Consider the following 25,868-nt stretch of genomic DNA (forward strand, 5'->3'; position numbering starts at 1 on the left):
GATATTAAAGAGAACAGGCCCCAGCACCGATCCCTGTGGGACACCACTTGTCACTGGACACCAACTGGATTTAATTCCATTTACCACCACTCTCTGGACACGGCCATCCAGCCAGTTTTTTACCCAGCGAAGAGTACACTTATCCAGGCCATGAGCAGCCAGTTTCTCCAGGAGAATGCTATGGGAAATGGTGTCAAAAGCCTTGCAGAAATCCAGGTAGATAACATCCACAGCTTTTCCCTCCACCACTAAGTGGGTCACCTTGTCATAGAAGGAGATCAGGTTTGACAGGTTTTAATGATTGGACTGTGTGATCTTACAGGTCTTCTCCAATATAGGAGTTTCTGTGATACTGTGATTCTGTGATGATGGCCCTGGGGCAACCTCGCCGGGGTGTCCAGTGGGCACAGGCACAGCCCAGACCCTGCTCGTCTGGTCCATCATGTCTCTCGCAGGAGCCCGGCTGTGCCAGGACACTGCTGTGTGTCCCCACCCTGCACACTCCCCCAGTTCAGCTCTTCCCTGGGGTTTTCCTCTCTGGGGCACTTCCCATCCCCACCAGCCCAGACACTCCCTGAACCTGGCTATCTCCTGCCCTCTCCCCAGCACAGACCAGCAGAGCAGCCCCATTGGGACTGGTCCCACAGCAGGATGTGCAGGCCAGTGAGGCTGTCCACCCAGCCGGCATGCTGAGGAGACCTCCACCCCAGGCAGCTTGCAGCCCCAGCTGCCAAATGTCCTCCCAGGATGGCATGAGAGAATTGGCCCAGGGCACCCTCAGGAAGGTCCTTTGGCCCCAGGGACAGGCAGCCTGCCCCGAGCTGCCCCACCGCAGGTAAGGGTTCCTCTTGCCATGGCTGCCCTGCACACACTCGGTGCCCTGCTCTTCTCCCGCCACAGCCCATCTCCCCTCAGAGCCTTTTCCCGAGAGAGCTCATCCGTGCTGGCCTGGCCAGCCGTTCCTGCACCCCCTCCCCAGGCGTCCCACAGCCCCCGAGCTGGTGGTGCGGCTCTGCAGAGCCGGGGGCTGTGGTGCCCAGGGCCATGCTGGTCAGGCTGGGAGGCAGACCCAGCTCAGATGGCTCCTGCCCCCTCCACCTCAGCACACAGATGAGGCCCCTGCAGCTATAGAGAACATCTTGGAGAATGGGTCTCAGACAAACAAGTCAGTGCAGGGCCCTTTATTTTGTTTAAACACACAGAGAGAGCAGCTCCTTATTTACAGAAAGTCTCTGCCTCACACAAGACAGGCAGATGCTGACATCCAAAAAGGATAAAGGATGGCTCTGTTCTTTTGTTGACAGCATTCATACAACCATGAAATCCAAACACCAAAGACACAAAAGGAAAAACTCTACCAAAGAGAGTCTGGGCCTGTAATGAGTTACATTATGAGTGATATGCAGAACAAGATGGGCAGTTCATTTCTGCTTCTGAAAAGAAACCAGTGATCCATTTCCTTAGGGCATCCTTGAGCTCCTGGTTCCTCATGCTGTAGATGAGAGGGTTCACTACTGGAGGCACCACTGAGTACAGAAATGACACCAACAGGTTCAGGGATGGGGAGGAGACAGATGGGGGCTTCAGATAGGCAAATATGGCAGTGCTGACAAAGAGGGAGACCACAGCCAGGTGAGGGAGGCACGTGGAAAAGGCTTTGTGCCGTCCCTGCTCAGAGGGCATCCTCAGCACAGCCCTCAAGATCTTCACATACGAAAAAAGAATAAAAGCAAAACAAATGAATCCTAGTAAGATGCTAACTACCAGAAGCCCAGCTTCCCTGAGGTAGTCTGAATGAGAGCAGGAGAGCTTGAGGATGTGGGGGATTTCACAGAAGAACTGGTGCAGGGCATTGCCCTGGCAGAGGGGCAGTGAAAATGTATTGGCCGTGTGCAGCACAGCATAGGGAAAAACACTGCCCCAGACAGCTGCTGCCATGCGGACACAAGCTCTGCTGCCCAGGAGGGTCCTGTAGTGCAGGGGATGGCAGATGGCAACGTAGCGGTCATAGGCCATGATGGTGAGAAGAGAAAACTCTGCTGACATGAAGAAGCCGAACAAAAAGACCTGAGCAGCACATCCTGCATAGGAGATGGCCCTGGTGTTCCAGAGGGAATTGGCCATGGCTTTGGGGAGAGTTGTGGAAATGGAGCCCAGGTCAAGAACAGAGAGGTTGAGGAGGAAGAAGTACATGGGGGTGTGGAGGCGGTGGTCGCAGGCGATGGTGGTGATGATGAGGCCGTTTCCCAGGAGGGCAGCCAGGTAGATGCCCAGGAAGAGCCAGAAGGTCAAGACCTGGAGCTCCCGTGTGTCTGCGAACGGCAGGAGGAGGAAGTGGGTGATGGAGCTGCTGTTGGACATCTGAACCCTTTGCTCATGAGGTTCTGCCAAAGCAGGAAAGCACACTCAGAAGTTAGGACTGCTCTGAGCAAATCTCTTCTCATTCCGTGTGTCCCATTCTCCCCTGTCCTTCCCAAACACACATTGCCTTCCTCCTTCCTTTTAGGACTTCCTTTTGACTACCCCAAGTTCTGAGCTCTGCTTTGTGCTGGCCAAACACGACATGAGGAGGAGGCTTCTGCCCATGGTCTCCGGAGCAGTCACCCCTGCTCGACAGCAGTGGGCATCTGGAAAAGGTGGGGCAGCTTCTGAAAGTCGCCGTTTGCCTCATCGGTAATCCCTGTGTCATGAAGACAAGCTGGTCAGCATTTTCCAGCAGGAGAATGCCAGGGAAACTCCCACAAGTGCTCGAAGTGCAGTGATCTCAGCAGAGCCAGCTCACCCCCCAGCTCCACACTGCATTTTCCACAGCCCCACAGGTTTGGCTGGTTTGAAGGACTTTGGTCCCACGGACACAGCTGCATGGCAATGTTGGCGTGTGAGCCACACCTGAACCCCCTCTTACTAGAGAGTATGGATGTAAGAACAAGAGCAGCATGGACAGGAGGGGAAGGTGGAGAAATGCTCCTGCTGAGAGAAGACAGAGACCCATAGAACTAAGGAGTTTCTCCTCCTTGGTGTGTGGCTGCTGAGGAGGCACCTCAGCCAGAAACCCCACAGCCTTGATGTCAGAAGCTCTGCTGGGCGAGAGAGGAGACCAGTAGAAGGCGCCCTCATTACAGGAGATGGCAGGAGGTGCCCGAATCACCCTCCCAAGGCACATGGGAGCTGCTCCCTCTCTTTCCCTGCCCAGGGCTCTGCTGCCTGGAGCTGTCCCTGCTGGGAGCTCTTTCTCTGGCAGCGCGTCTCCTCGCCGGCAGTGCACACAGAACCCATCACAGACGCTGTGTGCTCAGCTCTGTCCCGCAGACACCTCCTGGCAGCAGAACACTGCCCAGGAGCATTTCTGTGGGTGCAGGCTCTGACAGGAACATCTGACCAACGCTTATAAGGCTGGAAAGGTGATGCTGGGTGCTCTCTCTAAACTGTAGCATATGGATTTTTCTTACTCCCTGATTTATTCACCTCTAAGTGAAAAAGAATTGGAGGCTCTGTGCCTTCTGAAGAACGGGGAGACAAATCTCCACGTCTCACTCCCCACACAAAAAAAAAAAAAAAAAAGCAGAAGACTGAAATCACAAACTCCTTCGCTTTCAGGTAGCCCCTGTCTTGAGGTTCTTCTTGAAAAGTTTCCTCTGCCACTGCCCTTCAGCTGTGAGCAGCCCTGACCCACGCAGTTCTCTCTCGGCAACACCAGGACCCTGCCATGCAAGGAGCTGCTCCTTCCACACACACCTTCTCCCCACAGCACCTCCGTGGGAGCTCCCTGGGCAGGCGCAGAGCTGACCCTGGCAGGCGGCAGAGTCCCTGCCCCGGCACACAGCCCCTGGGGTGCAGGGACCCTGCTGGCAAGGACAGCCCTGCCCACCCCTGCCTGCACACCCACCATCACACATGGCAGTGGTCCTAAGGAGAAGGACCTCTCCCTCTGAAGACACTGCAGGGCATTCCTGCTCTGGAGCACATTCTTCACCTCTACACTAGAGGAAGTGTCAGAGTCCTCCTGAAAGATCCCATAGGCCATGGGAGGAGCAGCTTTTGGACATCTTTCCATGAACTGCAGCTGCAATTGCCCTAACCCAGAGACTTACCATGTAAAGGGCTATGAAGGTTTCTCCCGCAGTAAGCTCTCAGCATCCTCCCTCTCCAGACTGTCTTCAACCTCTCTCTGCCTCCCTGCTCTGCCCTCGCTGCCTGCAGGCAGTGCCCTCAGCCCTGCTGCGCTGTGCAGAGGAGCTGCTCCTGGGCAGAGCTGTCTCTCTGCAGCGCTGCCCGCTTGCCAGGAGCTCCCTCCGGCCCAGCAGCCCGGCCCAGCTCAGCAGCAGAGGACCAGCCCATGGTGGCACTCTCTCTGTCCCCTCTGGGCTCCCGCAGATATGTCCCTGGGGCTCCAGGGGAACCTGATGGGAAACAGGCTGATGCAATCCCTCATGTTCCCTCCCTCAGCTGTGCAGAGACACTTACTTCCAGCAGTGGTATTTCTCCCAGCAGAAGAAGAGCTGGCCATGAGTACCCCCTCTTCTTGTCCCATCAGTAGCACACACGGGGTCTTGGACTCTTGGTACCAGGAGTCCTTATGGCAAGTCACCGCTTGCCTGGTGCCACAGCTGGGGGGCTTCAGCCCAAAGGTGCAGCAATGATCTCAGCCAGGGGCACAGACAGGACGAGCTGGAGCCGTTCCTGTGGCAGACAGAGCTGTGACATGGTGGCAGAGCTCAGTCCAGCTGGTCTTCAAGGACAGCCTCCTCCAAGCTCTGCTATAATCCAGATCGCAATTCAATCTAACCCTGAAAGGCAATTCAAGGGCACCAGAATGAGTGTTTACTCCTTCAGGAACAGTTTGAGGAGAAACAAAGCCACTGTGTGGCCACTGCTGAGTTTCAGAGAGTGGGTGGAGCTATATTGGAGATTCTCTACATCCTCTTTGCATCATTCTGCCCCAGAAAGGTCTCCCAGAGCTCTGAGACTCGGGGCAGGAATCTGGAGGAACGCCACCAGCAGTGGATTGTTCCCAAGTCACCTTAACTAAGACAATCCTTACCAGTCTATGGGACAGGAGGGGTGGCAGCTGAGGGAGATGACAGGGTAAGCCAATGTCCCAGCATGTCCAATGACACTCCATAATCATTGAAAGGCCATGGAGGTTGAGGAAGGGAACTCCCTGATGACTGGCAGCATCCAAATATTGCATGCTCTTTTAAAAAAATGGCCAACGGATAAACAGGGGAACTCAAGGCTGTGCCCCGGAGTGCGTCCCCTCAGAACCCATTTGTGGTTGTCTGAACCCTGGATTTACACAGGGCAGCTTGTGTCCCACCATTCTCTGCTTTCTGTGATGGAAGAACAGGATTGCTCAGTGCAGGGAGAGCAGTGCTGGTCTTTTAAGTTGGAAGTCAGCAAAGTTTTCAACATCTTCCCCCACAGTATGCTTGTGCCCGAATTAGGATGTCATGGCTTGCATGGGTGGATAAGGAGATGGGTAACTAACCAGACAGCTGATTGGGCTCAGAGGTCTGTGGTCAATGCGTGGTACTCTGCCTTGAGGCATCTAGCTTGAAACCTCCTGCAAGGGTTTGTCCTGCCACCTGCCCTGTTTATCATGTTTTTAAGGACCTGGAGAAGATGCAAGTGTTCTTTTTCATAGGATTTGAAAACACTACCCTGGTAGGAAAGGCTGGCATGGCAAAGGACATAGACATGTAACATAGACTATGTAACCCGTTCATAGAAGGACATCAAATTTTGTCAGACATGACTTGCCCTTGGTGAAGCCATGCTGGATGCTACCTATCACCTCCTTATTTTCTATGTGCCTCAGCAGAGTTTCCAGGAGGATCCGCTCCATGATCGGGCCAGGCACAGGGGTGAGACTGACTGGCCTGTCGTCCCCCAGGTCTTCCTTATTTCCCTTTTTGAAAACAGGGCTTATGTTTCCCCTTGGCCAGTCAGCAGGAAGCTCACCAGACTGCCACGACTTCTCAAATATGAGGGACAGTGGCTTAGCAACTTCATCTGCCAGTTCCCTCGGGACCCGCGGATGTGTCTCATCAGGTCCCATGGACTTGTGCACCTTCAGGTTCCTCAGGTGGTTTATACATGATCTTCACCTACAGTGGGTGGTTCTTCATTTTCCCACTCCTTGCCTTTGCCCTCTGCATCATGGGCAGTGCGGCTGCAGTCTTTGCCAGTGAAGACTGAGGCAAGAAAGTCATTGAGGACCTCAGCTTTGTCTCTGTCCCGGGTGACCAGTTCTTGCATTTCCTTCCGGAGAGGGCCCACATCTTCCCTAGTCTTTATTTTCTCACCGACATACTTAAAGAAGGATTTTTTGTTTGTCTTGATGCCCCTGGACAGATTTAGTTCAATCTGGGCTTTAGCTTGCCTAACCTGATCCGGGGCTGCTTGAACAATTTCTCTGTATTCCTCCCAGGCTTCCCGCCCCTGTTTCCACCCCCTATAGGCCTCCTTTTCACTTGTGAGCATGTCCAGGAGCAACTTGTTCATCCATGTAGGACTCCTGGCTTTTCTGCCTGCCTTCTTCTTTGTAGGGATGCATGACTCCTGAGCTTGGAGGAGGTGAGCCTTGAATATTAACTGGCTTACTTGGGCCCTTCTTCCCTCCAGCGCTTCATCCCATGGCACTATACTGAGCAGTTGCATCAAGGAGCCACAGTCAGCTCTGCTAAAGCCCAGGGTGGTCAGCTTGCTGCGCACCTTCCTCGCTGCCTTGAGGATCTCAAACTCGACCATTTCATGGTCATGGCAGCCCAGGCTGCCCTTGAGCTTGACACTGCCTACCAGCCCCTCCTTGTTGGTAAGGACAAGGTCCAGCAGAGCTCCTCTCCTCGTTGGCTCCCCTACCACTGGGAGAAAGACATTGGCAATACAATCCAAGAACCTCCTGGACTGCCTATGCCCTGCTGTGTTACCCTTCCAACAGATGTCAGCAAACTTGCTGAGGGTACACTCTGTGCCCTCATCCAGGACGTTGATTAACATGTTGAACAAGACTGGCCAGTACTGACCCCTGGGGAGCACTGCTACTACAGGCCTCCAACTAGACTCTGCGCCGAACACTATGCTATCAGCCTCATTCCCCACAGTATTCTTGTGTCCAGTTAGGACATTATGGTCTGATTGGGTGGATAAGTAGATGGGTAATAACTGAGATGAGTAGTTGGGCTTGAAGGAACTTGGTGAACGCATAGTGTTCTGCCCAGAGGGATGTATCTAGTCGGGTTCCACCATGTTTCAAGGGCTTTTAATTACCCAAAGGAGATGAGAAAATGCTTTTTTCATAACATTTTATCAACTTTATCAACGATCTAGACAAGGGGGTGGAGTGCCCCCTCAGTAAGTTTGCAGATGACACCAATTAAGGTGGGAGTGTTGATCTGCCTGAGTGTCAGAAGGCTCTGCAGAGGGATCTGCACAAGCTGGATCCATGGGCTGAGGCAAATGGTGTGGGGTTTAACAAGGCCAAGAGCCGGGTCCTGCCCTTGGGTCACAACAACCTCAAGCAGCGCTACATGCTTGGGGCAGAGTGGCTGGAAAGATGCCCAGCAGAAAAGGACCTGGGGGTGTTGGTGGCTGAATATGAGCTGGCAGTGTGCCCAGGTGGCCATGAAGGCCCACAGCATCCGGGCTTGTACCAGTAAGAGTGTGGTGAGCAGGACTAGGAAAGTGATCGTCCCCCTGTACTCTGCACTGGTGAGGCCCCACCTCGAGTACTGTGTTCAGTTTTGGGCCCCTCATGACAAGAAGGACATTGAGGTGTTGGAGCGTGTCCAGAGAAAGGCAACGAAGCTGGTGAGGGGTCTGGAGGACAAGTCTTGTGGGGAGCGGCTGAGGGAACTGGGGTTGTTCAGACTGGAGAAGAGGAGGCTGAGGGGAGACTTTCTCGCTCGCTACGGTTCCCTGAAAGGACGTTGTAGCGAGGTGGGGGTTGGTCTCTTCTCCCAAGTAATGAGAGAGAGGACTTGAGGGAAATGGCCTCAAGTTTTTCCAGGGGAGATTTACATTGCGTATTAGGAAAAATTTCTTCAGCTAAAGGGCTTTCGAACACTGGAACAGGCGGCCCAGGGAAGTGGTTGAGTCACCATCCCTGGAGGTATTTAATGGATGTGCAGATGTGGCACACAGGGACATGGTTTAGTGGTGGACTCGGCAGTGTTAGGTTTACAGTTGGACTCTATGATCTTAAAGGTCTTTTGCAATTCTCAATGATTCTGTGATTCTTTTGGGACTCTGGATTTTGTTTAGTCCTTGCCCCTTTTTGGGAGGGCAGGAGGTGTCACAGAATTTTCCTACACTCGGCCTCACTCACCCTCACACCCCACTGCCCCCAGGAAGAGCCCTGAGTCACCAGTGAGGGGCAGGACCTGCCTTCCCAGGGCCTGGGGGTCAGGGGTTGGCCTTTCTGCTGCATCAACCAAACCAAGGGGTTCCTCAGCGTTACAGCCACCTGCACAGTGCCTCTGCCTACCTGCAGCCACAGCCTCCAGTTATCTCCTCTAACGAGTCCCTGGGGAGGCTTTGGCAGTAAGGACCCTCAGTGGGGCCAATCAAGGCTTCAAGGTACTTTGCTTCTGACTTGGACTTCTTTGTTCAATCTTCTCTCAGTGCCTGACGCTCATGGACTCAGCACCAAATACACCGTGGGGCTCATTAAAAGACAGAAAGCCCTAACAAGGTGTTCATAGTTCTTGTAATTTTCTTCAAATCTTCAAGACTTGTACAGCCAATTAGAGAGGTTTCAGAGTGTAATTAAGGAGGAGATTTCAAAGCGCACCTAATAAAAATGTCTTTTTTATTTTAAAGGATATACTATATTACTCCTGATTATCCCTTACGATTAGGATAGAAGCATTCTCTGATTGTTCTGGATACAGGGTGTCCCTTCAGGGGGTCTGGACAGGGAGGAGAAGCAGTCCCTGGAGGTCTGACACTGTAGGACAGCTTTGCTCCTCACCTCCCCACCCTGCCCATTTCTGACATTGGCCACCTGGGACTGACACCACTGGTCCTTGCATCAGACTTCTCCATTGAAGTCTGCAGCTGGATGTCACAGCTCCATTGCCCCATCTCCCACCTGCGCTCCTCAGAGCCCTGGCTGCACCCAGGCGCAGGAGAACTTTTCCTGTTTGTAAGACAAGAAAAGTAAAGCATAATCAGATTTCCTAAACAATAACACACAGTCCGCAATCACACGCTCAGGACAAGCTACCTCTAATGAGGCTGCCTTTCTACAAGGGAGTTCTTATGAGAAAGAGTTTAGGAAGGTAGATAGACAAGACAGATATAAACACAATTAAGGAGTTGGCTGAGGAGACAATTAGATTGTTGAAAGACAGGCAAGCTCTGAACTCCTTGAAAGTCAAAGCAGCAGCACAGGTGAGAGGTATCTGAGTGAAGAAAGAGTAAGGGGAGGAGAAAACTGGCGAAGAATGGAAAGGGCCTTTTCCCAGAGAGTCTGCATCTGCAAAGATGACTTTAGAAATGAGCATTGTCTCAGGAGAAGGGTAAGCATCTGAAAGATTAGAGAAAGTACACACAGTGTGTACCAGGGAGAAGAGTGGTAATGAGGTTACAGGGGAAGATCAATATTTCTTTGGAATATCTCTTTTGAAAGGTCATGGGATTGCAGAGGTCTCTGGTGAGAGAGGACAAGCAAGTGTAGCACCTGTCTTTGAAAGAGTCCAAATGTGCAACCCAGGGAGCCACTGGCTGTCCAAGCTCACTTTGGTGAGGAGTGTTGTGCCATCAGTCAGAGCCCTCCGTGGTGACATTTCCGGGCACCAGCAGCAGAAGAATGTGTCCTAGAAGCATCAGCATGGATTTCATAGAATAGAATCACAGAATCATAGAATTGTTGAGGTTGGAAGGCACGTTTAGGATCATGAAATCCAACCATTAACCTACCCTGGCAGAACCACTTCTAAACCATGTCCCCAAGTACCACATCTACGCCCTTTTAAACACCTCCAGGCATGGCGAATCCACCACCTCCCTGGGCAGCCTATTCCAATGCTTGATAACCCTTTCAGTGAAAAAAAAAAAAAAAATCCTAATATCCAATCTAAACCTTGCCTGGCATAACTTGAACCCATTTTCTCTTGTCCTATCACTTGTCACCAGGGAGAAGAGGTCAGCCCCCACCTCTCTACAAGCTCCTTTCAGGAAACTGTAGAGAGCAACAAGGTATCCCCTCAGCCTCCTCTTCTCCAGGCTAAACAACCCCAGTTCCCTCAGCCGCTCCTCATAAGGCTTGTCCTCCAGACCCCTCACCAGCTTCTTTGCCTTTCTCTGGACACGCTCCAACACCTCAATGTCCTTCTTGTAGTGAGGTGCCCAAAACGGAACACAGTACTCGAGGTGGGGCCTCACCAGTGCTGAGTACAGAGGGATGATCACTGCCCCAGTCCTGCTCACCACACTATTTCTGATACAAATATGGATGTCATTGGCCTTCTTGGCCACCTGGGCACACTGCTGGCTCATATTCAGGCAGCTGTCAACCAACACCCCCAGGTCCTTCTCCCCTGGGCAGCTTTCCAGCCCCTCTGCCCCAAGCTTGTAGTGTCCATGGGGTTGTTGTGACCCAAGGGCAGGACCTGGCACTTGGCCTTGTTGAACCTGAAACCTCGTTGAACCTAAAGCCTTGTTGAACCTGTTCTTATGGAAATAAGCACAAATGAAGAGTTTCCTAAAACCAGAATTCAACAGACTACTGACAGTCAAATTTTAACTGCCTGAAGCTCAAAGCAGCAGTGGGATTGTTGAGAGGTGTCTGAATGATGAAAGAGGAAGGGGAAGGGGTATGTAGAGAGCAATCGCAAGTGCTTCTGTTCACGTGCATTGCTGGAAAGGTGCCTTCAGACATGGCCACTTCGTTTAGGAGAGGTGGAAATACGTGAAAGATGAGGGGGATTAAATTCAGAGGCTGAGAGAGAGTCCTGACAATGCAAAGAGAGGGAAAGGTCAGTAGCTCTCATCTTTCTGTCAATGGACATCCTGAAAACTCCTCATCTACATCTCATGGGAGAACACCAAATGTTTATTAAAAGTATTCTCTTGTTTCAGCTGATGAGGTCGTGCTCATACATGTGTCAAAATGTCTCAGGCTTCCAGGCAGCGCTCCGCTGTCTGACCATCAGTACCCAGTGGTACCTCCAGAGGACCCCGTGTCTCTGAAGCACCTGCCTGGGCCTGGCCGCTGTCCCAGAGGAGCTGCTGGAGACCAGAGCCCCTGGGAAGCTGCAGCTGGAGCCTGGGCAGAGGGTCCCAGGCACCTACACTGGTACCGCGCTCCCGTGTCCCTGCCAATGCATCCCACCCCAATTTTATGATCACTTGCCTTTGCAAACAGAGGCAGCACACAAAATCGCTGAGAAATCACTTATTAAAACAAGACAAAACCAAGCAAAGAGAATAACACCAAAAATGTTTGAAGTTTAGAGTTGCAAGAGGAAATCAACCAAAGCACAAATACAGGCTGGGTGCAGAATGGATAGAGAGAAGCCCTGAGGAGAAGGACTTGGAGGTGTTGGTGGATGAGAAGCTCAACATGAGCCAGAACTGTGTGCCTGCATCCCAGAAAGCCAAGCACATCCTGAGCTTCATTAAAAGCAGCATAGCCAGCAGGTCCAGGGAGGTGATTCTTCCCCTCTACTCTACTCTTGTGAGACTCCACCTGGAGTACTGCATCCAGCTCTGGAGCCTCCAACAGAAAAAGGACATGGACCTGTTGGAGTGAGTCCAGAGGAGGGTCACAAAGATGATTAGAGGGCTGGAGCACCTCTCCTCTGAAGACAGGCTGAGGGAGTTGGGGTTGTTCAGCCTGTATAAGAAAAGGCTCTGGGGAGACTTTATTTTAGCCTTCCAGTACCTAAAGGGGGCCTACAGGAGATCTGGGGAAGCACTGTTTTCAGGGAGTGTAGCGATAGGATGAGGGATAACGGTTTGAAACTGAAAGAGGGGAGACTGAGATTAGATATTAAGAACAAATTCATTACTCCAAGGGTAGTGAGACACTGGAACATGTTGCCCAGGGAAGTGGTGGATGCCCCGTCCCTGGAAGGCTGGATGGGGCTTTGAGCAAGCTGGTCTAGTGGGAGGTGTCCCTGCCTATGGCAGTAGGGTTGGAAGTAGATGGCTTTTAAATTCCCCTCCAACCTAAACCATTCTATGATTCCATGAAATATGGAATAAGAAATATGAAATAAGAGATGACATAAGCTCTCTGAGAGATCTCCTCCAGTGCTTGACTATCTTGATGGGGAGAAAGATTTTCTTCATGTTTTTCAGCTGACGTCCATTGGCCTTCCTCCTCCCATCATGCACAACAAGGAAGAGCTTGGTAGCCTTTTAATGCAAGAAGATACAGGGAACTCATGAAAGAGGATGAAGAGATTTGTCAAAGTGTTGGTGAGTTCCCCATTTGCAGGAGGGGAAACTGCATCAAGGAGGTTCGATTGTCCCCCTCCCCTTTCTTGGCCAGAAAGCCAAGGAGGGATAACATAGCAGACAGAGGAATTGGTAATGAGCCTGTCCAAGGCAGGTGAGATGAACCTCACTGGGATGGTGGGGGTTGTTACAGGAGTCAGTCACACAAATGTCAGGGCTGTGAGGTGTCCCCACCTCATTTGGCCTCATGCACTCCTCGTACACACAGGGGTGTTTGGAGACACGATTCCTTCCCTTCCACAGGCAGAGGCAAAGCACTGCAGCAGTCGTAGTGTCTCCCTGGCCTCCTGTTGCCAGTCCCAGAGGCTGGCTGGCACCTCAGCCCTGTGCTGTGTCCCCCTGCTCTTCACTCATCTGAGATGCCCCAAATCGTGAAGAATGAACAGGGGGATGTCAGTTCAAGGAAGCACATTCCAGTGCTTCATTAAGAGGGTTTCCCAGGGGACCATACTCTCCAGGTGGAGTGACCTCAGGACACCGTCTGTCCCACAGTCCTTCATGGCACCCCTAAGAACAGGTGATGGCGTTTGTGCTCACTTGGGTTCATCTTACCACCCACATGCAATGTGTATACTTCTGTCTCCTCTGTACAACGCAAACACGGTCTTCACACCTCGTCTTTCAATGTCCCTCTGTGGAGGGAAGAACAACCTCTCTGAGCTGGGCGAGAGGGCAGTGCTGGAAACAGTGCTTGTTAGTGGCTGCCCTGTGACGATTGCCCCAGGGCAGCTTCCCTGGGGTGTCGCATTGTGATAAGCCCAGCGTTGTTTGTTCACCAAACCTAGAAATTTACATTGTCACATTGTTTTACAAAAAAGCAATTGCTGAACCGGATGTTGCAAGATAGCCAGCACAGCATCCTGTGAGCGGGCAAGGTTAAAAACTGCAAAGGTCAGGTTATGCAAACAAAGTAGGATGTGAAAAGACTTGAAGGAGGGGAGGGGGGCTCATGAAGACGAAGAGTGCGTAATGTAAGGAAGTCATGAATCTTTCATCCCTGCGACCACCGGAGGAAAAGGAAAGCAGAAAACGACCCCCTAGCAACAAGTCAAGGCGTGCAAATGCGGAGTACGCCTATACCGGAAAAAGAAGAGTATAAAACCAAAAGATTTTCGGGAACCAGGCGTGTGCCGTCGGCGGAGTGAGTCTCCCGGGCCGCCCAGCGCTGTTTTGCTTGTTGCCGCTTGCTAAATAAATATTCCAAATTTTAATTGACTCTGTCTCGCATCAATTTGTGGGATCAACTAATAACACCATGAACAAAGGCAGAGACATCACCCTGCTCTGCTGCTCCTGTGTGTCTCTCCCAGGATCCCGGGCTGTGTGAGGACACTGCTGTGTGCCCCTACCCTGCACGCTCACACACTTTAGCTGTACATTGGTGTTTCTTCCTCCCCAGCGTTTCCGAGCCCAGCCGTCCCAGTCCTTCCCAGCTCTCCCCACTCCTCTACCTTCTCCCCAGCCGAGCAGAGCAGCCCGGTCTAGTTGGGCCCTGCAGCAAGGAGGAAACGGAGGTAAGTAGCAGTGTCTCTTCTGCTGTCATGTCCTGGAGATCCCATCCCAGGAAGCGTGCAGCCCCCGTTACCAGCAGCGCTCCCCAGGAAAGCACAGAGTCCTGGCCCCGGCGCTCCTCTGGCAGCTTCTGCTGTCCCAGCCGCAGGGCAACCTTGCTCAACCTGGCCCAAGCTGGCACAGCGAAGTGTTTCTCTTTCCATGTCTCCCCTGCACACACACCGTTCCCTGCTCTTCTCCCAGGACATCCCACCTGCCCACAGAGCCTTTCCCCAAGGTCAGCACGTCTGTGCTGGCTCAGCCAGTCATTGCTGCGCCCTGTCCCCATGGTCCCCACAGCCCCCGAGCTGGTGATGCTGCTCTGCAGAGCAAGTGGGCTGTGGTGCCCAGGACCAATGGGCTGATTCTGCTGGGCTGTGCTGGTCAGGCTGGGAGGCAGAGCCAGCTGATGGTGGTCACTGCCACTGAGCACCTCCCACACAGGCTCTTATGTGGCCATGGAAGGTGCTCAGAGGTACCCTGCCTTACTCTAGTGCAGTGAGATGTGTTTGGGTGCTGCGCTGGATCCAGTCTGTGAAAGTTCACTGAGGGTAAAATGAATCACTTGCCAGACTCCTTTCCCTGTGCCAGCTGTCTCCCTCGCGGCTGCAGAGCTCTCATTTGCAGGCTCATACACAGATTTGGTGTGTTGTCTGTGGGTGACACCACAACAGACAAGCTCGTGCTCAGTCGGCACCATTCACTGCTGACTCCCTGGCACACGCTGTCCCTGCAGATCCCTTGTGCTCTTCTGGCAGCTCCCAAGTCCCTCCAGAAAAACGCTGCTCTGCCATCAGCCCTATGAACTGCTGCAGAGCCCCAGGCAGGTTTGTTGGAGACCATTCACTGTCTGCATGGGCCCTGGCCACCAACAAGCAACACCTGAACCAGCCCTAAGTCCCTAGAAGGCCATCCTGGGACCACAATCTCATCACATTGAGCCCACAGAGAACAAACAAAGCAACAAGGCTCTTTAAAGTCTATTCCTTGGGCATGTTCTTGAGAGCAACTTTGGAAGAAGACCGAAGATTTCAAGCACTGTGCTGAGGACATCCCCTGTCATGATGGAGATGCCGTTATAGAGGTCAGCTGTGTCACAGAAGTGCTCATGGCCTGTCCCTGCCTGCAGTCACAGGACTACCACACAGCAGGACTGTGACCCCTGAGGCCTTACACCTACACAAGGGCTCCAAAGGAGAGCGTGGGAGTGGCAAGAGAGCAGCTCTGGCAAGACCGAGGCTGGTGCGCCCTGGCAGTGCTGCTGTGCTGGGACTCGTTCCCCTCCACCTCTGCACGCAGGCACTGCCCTGTGTCTTTACAGAGGTCTCAGAGGAAGGATCTAAGACAAACAAGTCACTGCAGGGTCCTTTCTTTTGTTTGAATACACAGAGAGCACTGCACCTGATTTACACAGTCTGTGGGTCAAATTCTACAGGTACACAATGAATTAGAAGTGGGAAGAATAATAAAATTTTGCTGAGCACAACATTATAACAAGAAAAACAAAAAAACACACACACACACAGCAAAAACCTGAGAAGACAGGCTGGGCCTGTAATGAGTTACACTCTGAATGCTGTGCAGAAGAAAACAGACACTCTGTTGCTTCTGAAAAACATCCAACCATCATTTTTCTCAGAGCATCCTTGAGCTCCTGGTTCCTCATGCTGTAGATGAGGGGTTCACTGCTGGAGGCACCACCGAGTACAGCACTGACACCACGAGGTCAAGGGATAGGGAGGTGAGATAGACAGGGGCTTCAGGTGGGTAAACGGTGATGTGCTGACAAACAGAGGCCATGAGGAGGTGAGGGAGGAACATGGGAAAGACTTTGTGCTGCCCCTGCTCCGAGGGGATCCTCAGCACAGCCCTGAAGACCTGCACATAGGACAGCAGAATAAAAAAAAACAAACACCAAATCCAAAAACGATACTAATCACAAGTACTGCATCTTCTCTGTGGTAGGTTTCTGAGCACAGGAGCTTGAGGATGTGGGGGATTGCAGAGAAGAACTGGTGCAGGGCATTGCCCTGGCAGAGGGGCAGTGAAAATGTATTGGCCGTGTGCAGCACAGCATAGGGTAAAACACTGCCCCAGACAGCTGCTGCCATGTGGACACAAGCTCTGCTGCCCAGGAGGGTCCCGTAGTGCAGGGGTTGGCAGATGGCAATGTAGTGTTTGTAAGCCATGACAGTGAGAAGAGAAAGCTCTGCTGCAACACAGAAAAAGAAAAAAAAAATAAAACAACCAAACACCTGAAGAGCACATCCTGAGTAAGAGATGGCCCTTGTGTCCCAGAGAGAATTGGCCATGGCTTTGGGGAGAGTGGTGATGGAGCCCAGGTACAGAAGAGAGAGGTTGAGGAGGAAGAAGTACATGGGGGTGTGGAGGAGGTGGTCGCAGGCGATGGCGGTGATGATGAGGCCATTTCCCAGGAGGGCAGCCAGGTAGATGCCCAGGAAGAGCCCGAAGGTCAAGAGCTGCAGCTCCCCAGTGTTTGCACATGCCAGAAGGAGGAACTGGGTGATGGAGCTGCTATTGAACAGCTACTCTGGGCATGGCGTACTGCTGAAAGAGAAGACAGTGACAAGATAAGGGAGACATCTTTGAGCCCATCCTGTGCTCTTTCCCAACAAATCCCCCGATAATGACTTCTTTTTCTTTGGCATACTTTCTCCATTTCTGGGAGGTTATGTGTTGAAGGACATGTGTCTGAACAACATGTGTTGGGCACAAGGACTGAAGGACAGCAGTAAAATGATGAGGCTTCTGGGTCAATACTTCCTTCAGTGAAAACCCTGACACAGCGTCCCAGCCTTCCTTTCCACAAAACCCTTCCGGAGGGGATGATGGCCACAGGGCCATGGTCTCATTGCAATTACAGAGACATGGTGGGATAGCTCGCAGGACTGGAATGCTGTCACGGACGGTTATGTACTGTTTCGGAAAGACAGGCCAGCAGGGTGAGTTGGTGGAGTTTCTTTCTACGGGACAGAGCAACTGGAATGTCTTGAGCTCTGCCTGCAGCTGGATGAAGAACGTGTTGAGAGCTTATTGTTAAGAATTACGGGACAGGCGATGTGGGAGACACTGCTGTGGGTGTTTACTACAGACCACCAGATCAGGAAGAGGAAGTTGATGAGGCCTTCTACAGACAGCTGGAAATAGCCTCATGGTCACAGGCCCTGGTTCTCACGGGGGACCTCAGCCACCCCGATATTTGCAGGAAAAGACACAGCCAGGCACACACAGTCCCGGAAGTTTCTGTAGAGCATTGATGAGAACTTTCTGACACAGTTGGTGGGGAAACCAACGAGGAGAGGTGCACTGCTGGGCATTTTACTGACAAATAAAGAAGGACTAGTTGGGGATGTGAAGGCTGGGGGTAGCCTTGGCTGCAGTGACCATGAGATGGTGGAGTTCTGGATCCTGTGTGGAAGAAGCAGGGCAAAAAGTAGAATTACAAGCCTGGATTTCAGGAGAGCTGACTTTGGCCTCTTCAAAGACATACTTGGAGGAATCCCATGGGCAAAGGGTTTGGCAGGAAGGGGGGTGCAGGAGAGTTGATTAATAGAAAAGGTCCACTTCCTCCAAGCTCAACATCAGTGCATGTCTATGAGTAATAAATCAGGCAGAGGAGGCAGGAAATCTGCATGGACAAGCAAGGACCTTCTGGAAAAACTCAGGTGCGAGAGAGAAGTTTACAGAATGTGGAAAAAGGGAGTGGCGACTTGGGAGGAGTATATAAACATTGCAAGAGTATGTAGGGATGCAACAAGGAAGGCTGAAGCCCACTTGGAATTAAACCTGGCCAGGGATGTCAAGGACAATAAGAAGGGCTTCTCCAAGTGCATCAGTAGTAAAAGGCAGACCAGGGAAAATGTGGGCCTGCTACTGAATGAGGTGGGTGCCCTGGTGACGGAGGATGCAGAGAAGGCAGAATTACTGATACCTTCTTTATTTCAGTCTTTACTGCTAAGGCCGGCCCTCAGCAATCCCAGACCCAGGAGCGAAGAGAAAGAATCTGAGAAAATGAAGACTTTCCCTTGGTCGAGGAGGATCGGGTTAGAGATCATTTAGGCAAACTTGACACCCAGCGCCCTGATGGGTCACTCCCAGGAGTGTTGAGGGACCTGGCAGATGTTATTACAAAGGCGCTCTCCATCATCTTTGAAAGGTCAGGGGGACAGGAGAGGTGCCTGAGTACTGGAGGAAAGCCAAAGTCACGCCAGTCTTCAAAAAGGGCAAGAAGGTGGACCGAGGAAACAGCAGGCCGGTCAGTGAGACCTGGAAAGGCTGGAGAGCTGGGTGGAGAGGAACATAATGAAATTCAACGAGGGCAAGTGTAGGGTCCTGCCCCTGTGGAGGAAAAACCCCATGCACCAGTAAATGTTGGGGGTTCACTTGCTGCAAAGCAGCTTTGCTGAGAGGGACCTGGGAGTCCTGGTAGACAATAAGTTGACCATAAACCAGCCCTGGTAGCCAAGAAGGCCTATGGTCTCCTGGGGTGCATTACAAAAGAGCGTGGGCAGCAGTTGGAGGAAGGTCATCCTTCCCCTCTGCTCTGCCCTGCTGAGGCCGAATCTGGAGTAGTGTGGCCAGTTCTAGATACCCCAGTGCAAGAAACACAGGGAACTACTGGAGAGAGTCCAGTAGAGGGCTACAAAGATGTTCAGGGGACTGGAGCACCTCTCTTATGAGAAACAGCTGAGAGAGCTGCGTCTGTTGAGCCTGGAGAAGAGAAGGCTGAGAGGGGATCTCCTCAATGCTTATCAATATCTAAAGGGAGGGTGTCAAGAAGATGGGGCCAGACTCTTTTCTCTGCTGCCCAGCAACAGAATCAGGGGAAATGGGCACAAACTGGAACACAGGAAATTCCATTTGAACACAAGGAAAAATGCATTTACTTTGAAGGCACCAAAGCACTGGAACAGGCTGTCCAGAGAGGCCGTGGAGTCTCCTTCTGTGGAGATATTCAAAAGCCACCTGGCTTCATTCCTGTCTAACCTGCTGAAGGTGACCCTACTTTGGCAGGGGGGTTGCACTAGATGATCTCCAACGGTTCCTTCCAACCCCTACCATTCTGTGATCCTGTCATTCCGTGGTCTTCTATGTTTTCTGTTGGCCAAAGGGATTCCCCACCAGCATCCAGGACAATGCCCGCAGATGCTGCCCTGTCTCTCAAAATTGCTCCATTAGAGCTTGCAGTTCCCTGCAGGTGTCCTGAACCACCTCTGGCACCTCAGATGTCACCCGGTGTTTGCATTGGAAAAGCTCCCTCCTGGCCTCTGTCTCCATTACTCACAGGGCAGCTCAGAGAAGGAGCTCACTCCGATTTAGGGCAGCTGAGCTGAGGCAAGAGGAATCCCCCCTCTGGTGGGTCTGTGGGGTGCACTGGAGAAGCTGAATGTCCCTCCGGCCTCAGGAACATTGCTGAGGAAGACTGAACATTGATGCCTCCTGTAGGTCCACACACCCTGGCAGAGCAGAAATTCCTTCCCACTGCAGGAATCAGTCTGTCCAGGGTTCAGAGAGGGACAGTCAGTGATGACTTCATTCTGTTTCAAACTCTGCTCCCCAGGAGAGACCCCGCTGCCTTGGAGGAGCTGTCAGCCCTGGAGGCGCAGGGACACCTCGAGGGATTGGGGCAGTGCGGGGAGGAGGCAGAGAAAGCCACAGCTGGTCCTCTGCTGCTGAGCTGGGCCGGGCTGCTGGGACGGAGGGAGCTCCTGGCAAGCGGGCAGCGCTGCAGAGAGACAGCTCTGCCCAGGAGCAGCTCCTCTGCACAGCGCAGCAGGGCTGAGGGCACTGCCTGCAGGCAGTGAGGGCAGAGCAGGGAGGCGGAGAGAGGTTGAAGGCAGTCTGGAGAGGGAGGATGCTGAGGGCGAGTGGGGGGAGAGCTCTTCCCAAAGCAGAGCAGCTGCAGTAGCTGGAGAGATCTCCAACAGCTGGCACCTCCCACAGCCCATGGGATCTTTCAGGAGGACGCTCACAACTTCTCTGCTGTGGAAGAAGAGGACATTCTCTAGATTGGGGCTTCCCTGCTGCACCATCAGAGGCACAGGGCATGACGGCTGCCTTCTCCCAGGAACGGTTGAAGGGCTGTGAAGGTGGGTGTGCAGGCAGGGGTGGTCTGGGCTGTCCTTGCCAGCAGGGTCCCTGCACCCCGGGGGCTGTGTGCCGGGCAGGGACTCTGCCATCTGCCAGGGTCAGCTCTCCGCCTGCCCAGAGAAGTCCCACGTAGCTTCTGTGGGGAGAAGCTGTGGGTGGAAGGAGTGACCCCTGGCTGGGCAATGTCCTTCACCTTGAAGAGGGCGCTGTGTGGGTCAGGGCTCTTTACACCTCCAGATGACCTCTGGTCATTCCTGGAGGGACTTTTCAAGATGGAGTTCCCTTAATATGAAGGTAAATTTCTTTTGCTTTTTCTTCTCTTGGTTGGCCGGGTGGGCAGTGGCACATGTCCAAGAGGACTTTCAAATGAAAGATCAAATGAGGGTTCATGTAGAGATAGGGAGCTTTCCTGAGTCTGTGTCTTCGGTTTCCAGCTCTGGGGGCTACAGACATCACCAGCATCCCCTTTCCAGTCTCACCAGGGTCTGTGGGACCTGCCCTTTAGCCCCTGCACACACGCAGAGGCTGCAGGGCAGAGCTGGGCACACGGGGGCTGCCATGGGGTCTGTGAGCACTGGCAGAAAAGAGACGTGGGGGCAGGGAAAAAGCTGCTGGCAGGGAGAGCTCCAGGCAGTGGATGGGCAGGGAAGGAGGGAGCTGCTCCTGGAAGCCCTGCTGCAGGGGAGATAGGGGCACCTCCAGCCACCCCTGCAGTGCAGATGCCTTCCCTGAGCCACCTAGCACTGCCCTCAGCCCTCACGGCCATGGGCTCTGGGGTGGGAGTCAGCTCTGTGCCCGGCAGAGTAGCAGGAGAGGCGAAGGGCATCCCTCCTGCCATGTGCCCCATTGCTGCTGCCCAGCGGTGGGGCTGAGGGTACCTGCCCTGCATGATCAGTGTCTGGGTGGTGGCGTGCCCAGCAGGGTGAGGGTACCGCTGTCCTGAGTGCCCGGCTGCCTCTCCCCGTGACTCTCCCAGTCAGACCCTCACGGCATTTCTCCTGGTTTGTCCACGAGTCTCCTTTAAAGTTATCTTTTTATTGCTGTCAGCCTCCGTGGGATGGGAATTTCAGCTGTAGAGTCCCACACTGATCTTGTTCATCCACTCCTGACTATGTGTCCATGGGAACCAGTGTCAAAGTTTTCTTCTGACTTGTGGGGCTGTGGGCAATGCAGGCTGTGGGGGTGGGGAAGGAGTCCATTTTCTCTCACTGAGATGCCAAAAACTGGGTATGTCCTTTGGGTGTCCATGGAAGCTGTGAGCTGCCATCCAGGATGCCAACCTGTCCCATAGAACTTTTGTGTTATCCGAAAGCCCCACAGAGAAACACAGAGACTCTGTGACTGAGGAAATGCTGTTGGGTGGGTGAAATGAGTCATGTGTGTCCTTGGCTAGAGGTGGGCTTCTGAGACCTTGAGAAAGGGTGAGACATTTAGTGGTCTGAGATGGATCCTTCTGCTCTCAGCACTGTCTGATGGCATAATACAAGAGGGTAATCCCCCTCCATCTCATGAAGGTGCAAGATGGAGGGACAAACCATCTCCCCTGACTCTGCTCTCTGCCCCAGGCAATCCTCATGTCTCACAGCACTCACTCTGTTCTCCTGGAGTGCAGCAGAAATGCTGAGGGTTTCTGACATCCCAGAACAGTGCCCAGGGGAGGTGGGAGAGCTGTAAAATACCCAAAGCCTCTCCAACTGCCTTCTGCCATCCCTGTTCCATAGCAGTGAGAGTTCAGATGTTGAGAAGCCCATCTGCATTAGGTGTGGGTTCCTCAGCCAAAGGAGAACACCAGGACTGGCTCCTGCCGCCAGCCTCCCTATGAACTCCATTGACTTACTCTGTTTCCCTCCTTGGACAGGTGCCCCTGCCCAGAGGCAGCAAATGTCCAACAGCAGCTCCATCACCCACTTCCTCCTCATGGAATTCGCAGACACACGGGAGCTGCAGCTCTTGACCTTCTGGCTCTTCCTGGGCATCTACCTGGCTGCCGTCCTGGGAAACGGACTCATCATCACTGCCATCGCTTGTGACCACCGCCTCCACACCCCCATGTACTTCTTCCTCCTCAACCTCTCCCTCATAGACATGGGCTGCATCTCCACCACTCTCCCCAAAGCCATGGCCAATTCCCTCTGGAACACCCAGGATATCTCTTACTTTGGCTGTGCTGTCCAGCTCTTTTTCTTTTTCTTTTTTATGTCAACAGAGTGTTCTCTCCTCACAGTCATGGCCTATGACCGCTACATTGCCATCTGCCATCCCCTGCACTACGGGACCCTCCTGGGCAGCAGAGCTTGTGTCCGCATGGCAGCAGCTGCCTGGGGCAGTGGGTTCCTCAATTCTCTCCTGCACACGGCCAATACATTTTCACTGCCCCTCTGCCAGGGCAATGCCCTGCACCAGTTCTTCTGTGAAATCCCCCACATCCTCAAGCTCGCCTGCTCACACTCCTACCTCAGGGAAGTTGGGTTTCTTATGGTTAGTGTCTGTTTAGCCTTTGGGTGTTTTGTTTTCATTGTGGTGTCCTATGTGCAGATCCTGAGGGCGGTGCTGAGGATCCCCTCTGAGCAGGGACGGCACAAAGCCTTTTCCATGTGTGTCCCTCACCTGGCCGTGGTCTCCCTCTTTCTCAGCACTGGAACATTTGCCCACCTGAAGCCCCCCTCCATCTCCTCCCCATCTCTGGACCTGGTGGTGGCAGTGTTGTACTCAGTGGTGCCTCCAGCAGTGAACCCCCTCATCTACAGCATGAGGAACCAGGAGCTCAAGGATGCCCTGTGGAAACAGGCCCAATGGACGCTGTTTCACTGACAATAACCTGCTGCCCCTTCCATGCACATTGCCCAAGGCTTATCTTAGGCTATGATTATGCTTTTTTCTCTCGTGATAATCCTGCTTGTAGATAATTTTCTGAGTTTACACTGCTTGTCTTGAGGCTTGATCCTACTGTGTCTGACCCTTGTACAACAGTGTGTCAGGTGTGGCCTGACAGATAACAGCTCTTCAATAAAGGGCACCTCCCAAGTGCAGTGCCTGAAGGATGGACTGTTCCTCCAAAGTTGCTTCCAAGAACATGTTCAAGGAATTGGTCTTTTAATGAGTCTCTTCTCCTTGTCTTTTCAGTGCTTTTCGAGCTAAGCCGATGGTACTATTGGGTTCCACTGCACCAAATATTCTGGATTTAAAAGCACTCTTCCTTCTGCCCAATAGAAGGGGAGACTCCCATTATATCCTCAGTCTTCTTCATGTATGACAGGACTGATGGCATATACCGAATGATCTGGAAATGCATTTTTTAGGGGGAGGAGAGGCAGGATTAGGGACTCGACACGTGCCCTTGCGCTGGAACAGATGGAGACTCTGAAGGTGAAACACCCTCAAAGGTCAAGTCCACCAATATAAAGCACTGAATCAATGTGTCCATGCACAAGGAAGCTGCAGTGCCGAGGGAGTCAGCAGGGACTCATCAGGCACAGGGAGGGGAGAGTGGGGAGACACAGGAGGTGCCTGAGGGAACCCCAGGGCCAGGACTGCTGTGCTGTCCTGGGGTATGGCGCTGAATGGGGAGAGCAGGGGGCAAATTCAGTAAGGGCTAGGGATGAGAAGCAGAGAGTGACCTGCCAGAGAAGCAGAGAGTGACCTGCCTCTTTTTCCTCGTTCCGTCGGCGCCAGCATGAGCCCCGGGGCTGATGGGCAGGCTGACCTCCTTGTCTGCCCCCCAGGAGCTGCTGTGCCCTTGGGAGGAGCTGGGGCTGTGCGGTGAGTGCCCAGAGCTCTGCATCAGCCTGCGGTGGGCAGTGCTGTGGGGCCAGTCCAGACTGGGCTGCTGGGCTGGGCTGTCCTGGGGAGAGGGCAGGGGAGGTGGGCAGAGTTGGGCAGGGGCTGGTGAGGGCTGGGAAGTGCCTGGGAGAGGACAACGGCAGTGTTAGAGCCCTTTCCAGGGAAGGCTGAGGCAAAGAAGTCGTTGAGTACCTCAGCCTTCTCCATGTCCCGGGTGACCAGGTCTCCCAGTTCCTTCCCGAGTGGGACCATGTGTTCCCTAGTCTTCCTTTTGTCACCCACATACCTATAGAAGGCTTTCTTGTTGCCCCTCATGCCCCTGGCCAGATTCACCTCTACCTGGGCTTTAGCTTTCCTAACCTGATCCCTGGCTGCTCGGACAATTCCTCCCAGGATACCTGTCCTTGCTTCCACCCTCTGTAGGCTTCCTTTGTTTATTTGAGATTGACCAGGAGCTGCTTGGTCATCAACGCAGGCCTCCTGGCGTCTTTGCCTGACTTCCTCTTTGCTGGGATGTATCGCTCCTGAGCTTGGCAGAGGTAGCCCTTGGAGATTAGCCAACTCTCTTGGGCCACTCTTCCTTCCAGGGAAGAGATCCCTGAAGAGGCCAAAGTCTGATCTCCTGAAATCCAGAGTTTACTGTTTGCCCTCCTGGCCACCTTAAAGATCTCAGAATCTGCCATCTCAAGGTCACTGCAGCCAAGGCTGCCCTTGACCATGACATTCCCCACCGGCCCGTCTTTTTTGGTCAGGACAAAGTCCAGCATGGCACCTCTTCTCATTGGCTCCTCTGTCACTTGGAGAAGGATGCGTTCCAGGTACCTCCTGGATTGCCTATGCGCTGCTGTGCTTTTTTATTCCCACAGCTATCAGGGTGGCTGAAGTTCCCTCTGAGGACCAGGGCTTGTGAACATGAGCCTATGCCAATCTGTCTATAGAGGATCTTATCCACTCGGTCTTCCTGGTCAGGGGCCTGTAGCAGAACCCCCCTGTAACATCACCTCTCTGTGCTCTCCCTTAAGTCCTGACCTATAACCTCTCGGTCAGCTCCTTATCCATCCCCAGGCAGAGCTGCATGCACTCCAGCTGGTCCTTGACATAGAGGGTGACACCCCCTCCTCGTCTCCGCTGCCCTTCCTTCCTCAAGAGCCTGTGCCCATCCATTCCAACACTCCAGTCATAGGAGCCATCCCACCAGGTCTCCGCAATGCCGATTAGATCATAGTCTTGCAGGCTAGGAAGCTCCATCTAAACATGAGGAGGACCTTGTTTACTTTGAGGGTGTCAGAGCACTGGCACAGGCTGCCCAGAGAGGTGGTGGAATCTCTGACTCTGGAGACATTCCAAACCCACCTGGACGCCATCCTGTGCAACCTGCTGTAGCTAAACCTTCTCTGGAAAGGGGTTGGACTAGATGATCTCTAGACATCCCTTCCAACCACTCTTGTTATGTGAATCCGTGACCTGTTGGAGCATGTGCATAGGAGGGGCAAAAAGATGATCAGAGGGCTGGAGCACCTCTTCTGTTAAGACAGACTGAGGGAGTTGGGTTGTTCAGCCTGGAGAAGAGAAGGCTCTGTGGGGACCTTATAGCAGTCTGTCAGTACCTAAACAGGGCCTAGAGGAAAGCTGGAGAGGGACTCTTTATCAAGGAGTGCAGCGATAGGACAAGGAGTAATCATTTTACACTGAAAGTGCCTAGGTTTAGATTAGGTATTAGGAAGAAATTCTTCACTCTGAGGTGGTGAGACACTGGAAGAGGCTGCCCAGAAAGGTTGTTGATGCCCCATCCCTGGAAGTGTTCAAGGCCACGTTGGACAGGGCTTTGAGTAACCTGATCTAGATGGAGGTGCCCTTGCCCAGGACGGGGGGGTGGAACTAGGGGATCTTCAAGTCCCTTCCTACTCTGACCATTCCACAAGTCTGTGATTCCACCCTTGCAGGGATCCCTCCTTCCACTC

General features: G+C 52.9%; 2 protein-coding genes across 2 annotated transcripts; one reads left to right on the forward strand and one right to left on the reverse strand.

The window, feature by feature from the left end:
* Positions 1 to 1,389: 1,389 nt before the first annotated feature.
* LOC309685522 (olfactory receptor 14C36-like) lies at positions 1,390 to 21,120 on the reverse strand (the record flags this gene model as incomplete). Its single annotated transcript, XM_082501280.1, has 3 exons — positions 1,390 to 2,197; positions 16,393 to 16,551; positions 21,116 to 21,120. The coding sequence occupies 3 exons, from the start codon at positions 21,118 to 21,120 to the stop codon at positions 1,390 to 1,392; spliced, it is 972 nt and encodes a 323-aa protein (XP_082357406.1).
* Positions 21,121 to 22,008: 888 nt separating this feature from the next.
* On the forward strand, positions 22,009 to 22,938 carry LOC309685523 (olfactory receptor 14A16-like; the record flags this gene model as incomplete). Its single annotated transcript, XM_082501281.1, has 1 exon — positions 22,009 to 22,938. One exon carries the CDS (start codon positions 22,009 to 22,011, stop codon positions 22,936 to 22,938), a length of 930 nt encoding a protein of 309 aa, XP_082357407.1.
* Positions 22,939 to 25,868: the final 2,930 nt, after the last annotated feature.

The sequence above is a fragment of the Vanellus vanellus genome (genome assembly GCF_965231255.1).
Source record: "Vanellus vanellus genome assembly, contig: HAP1_SCAFFOLD_400, whole genome shotgun sequence".
NCBI lineage: Eukaryota > Metazoa > Chordata > Aves > Charadriiformes > Charadriidae > Vanellus > Vanellus vanellus.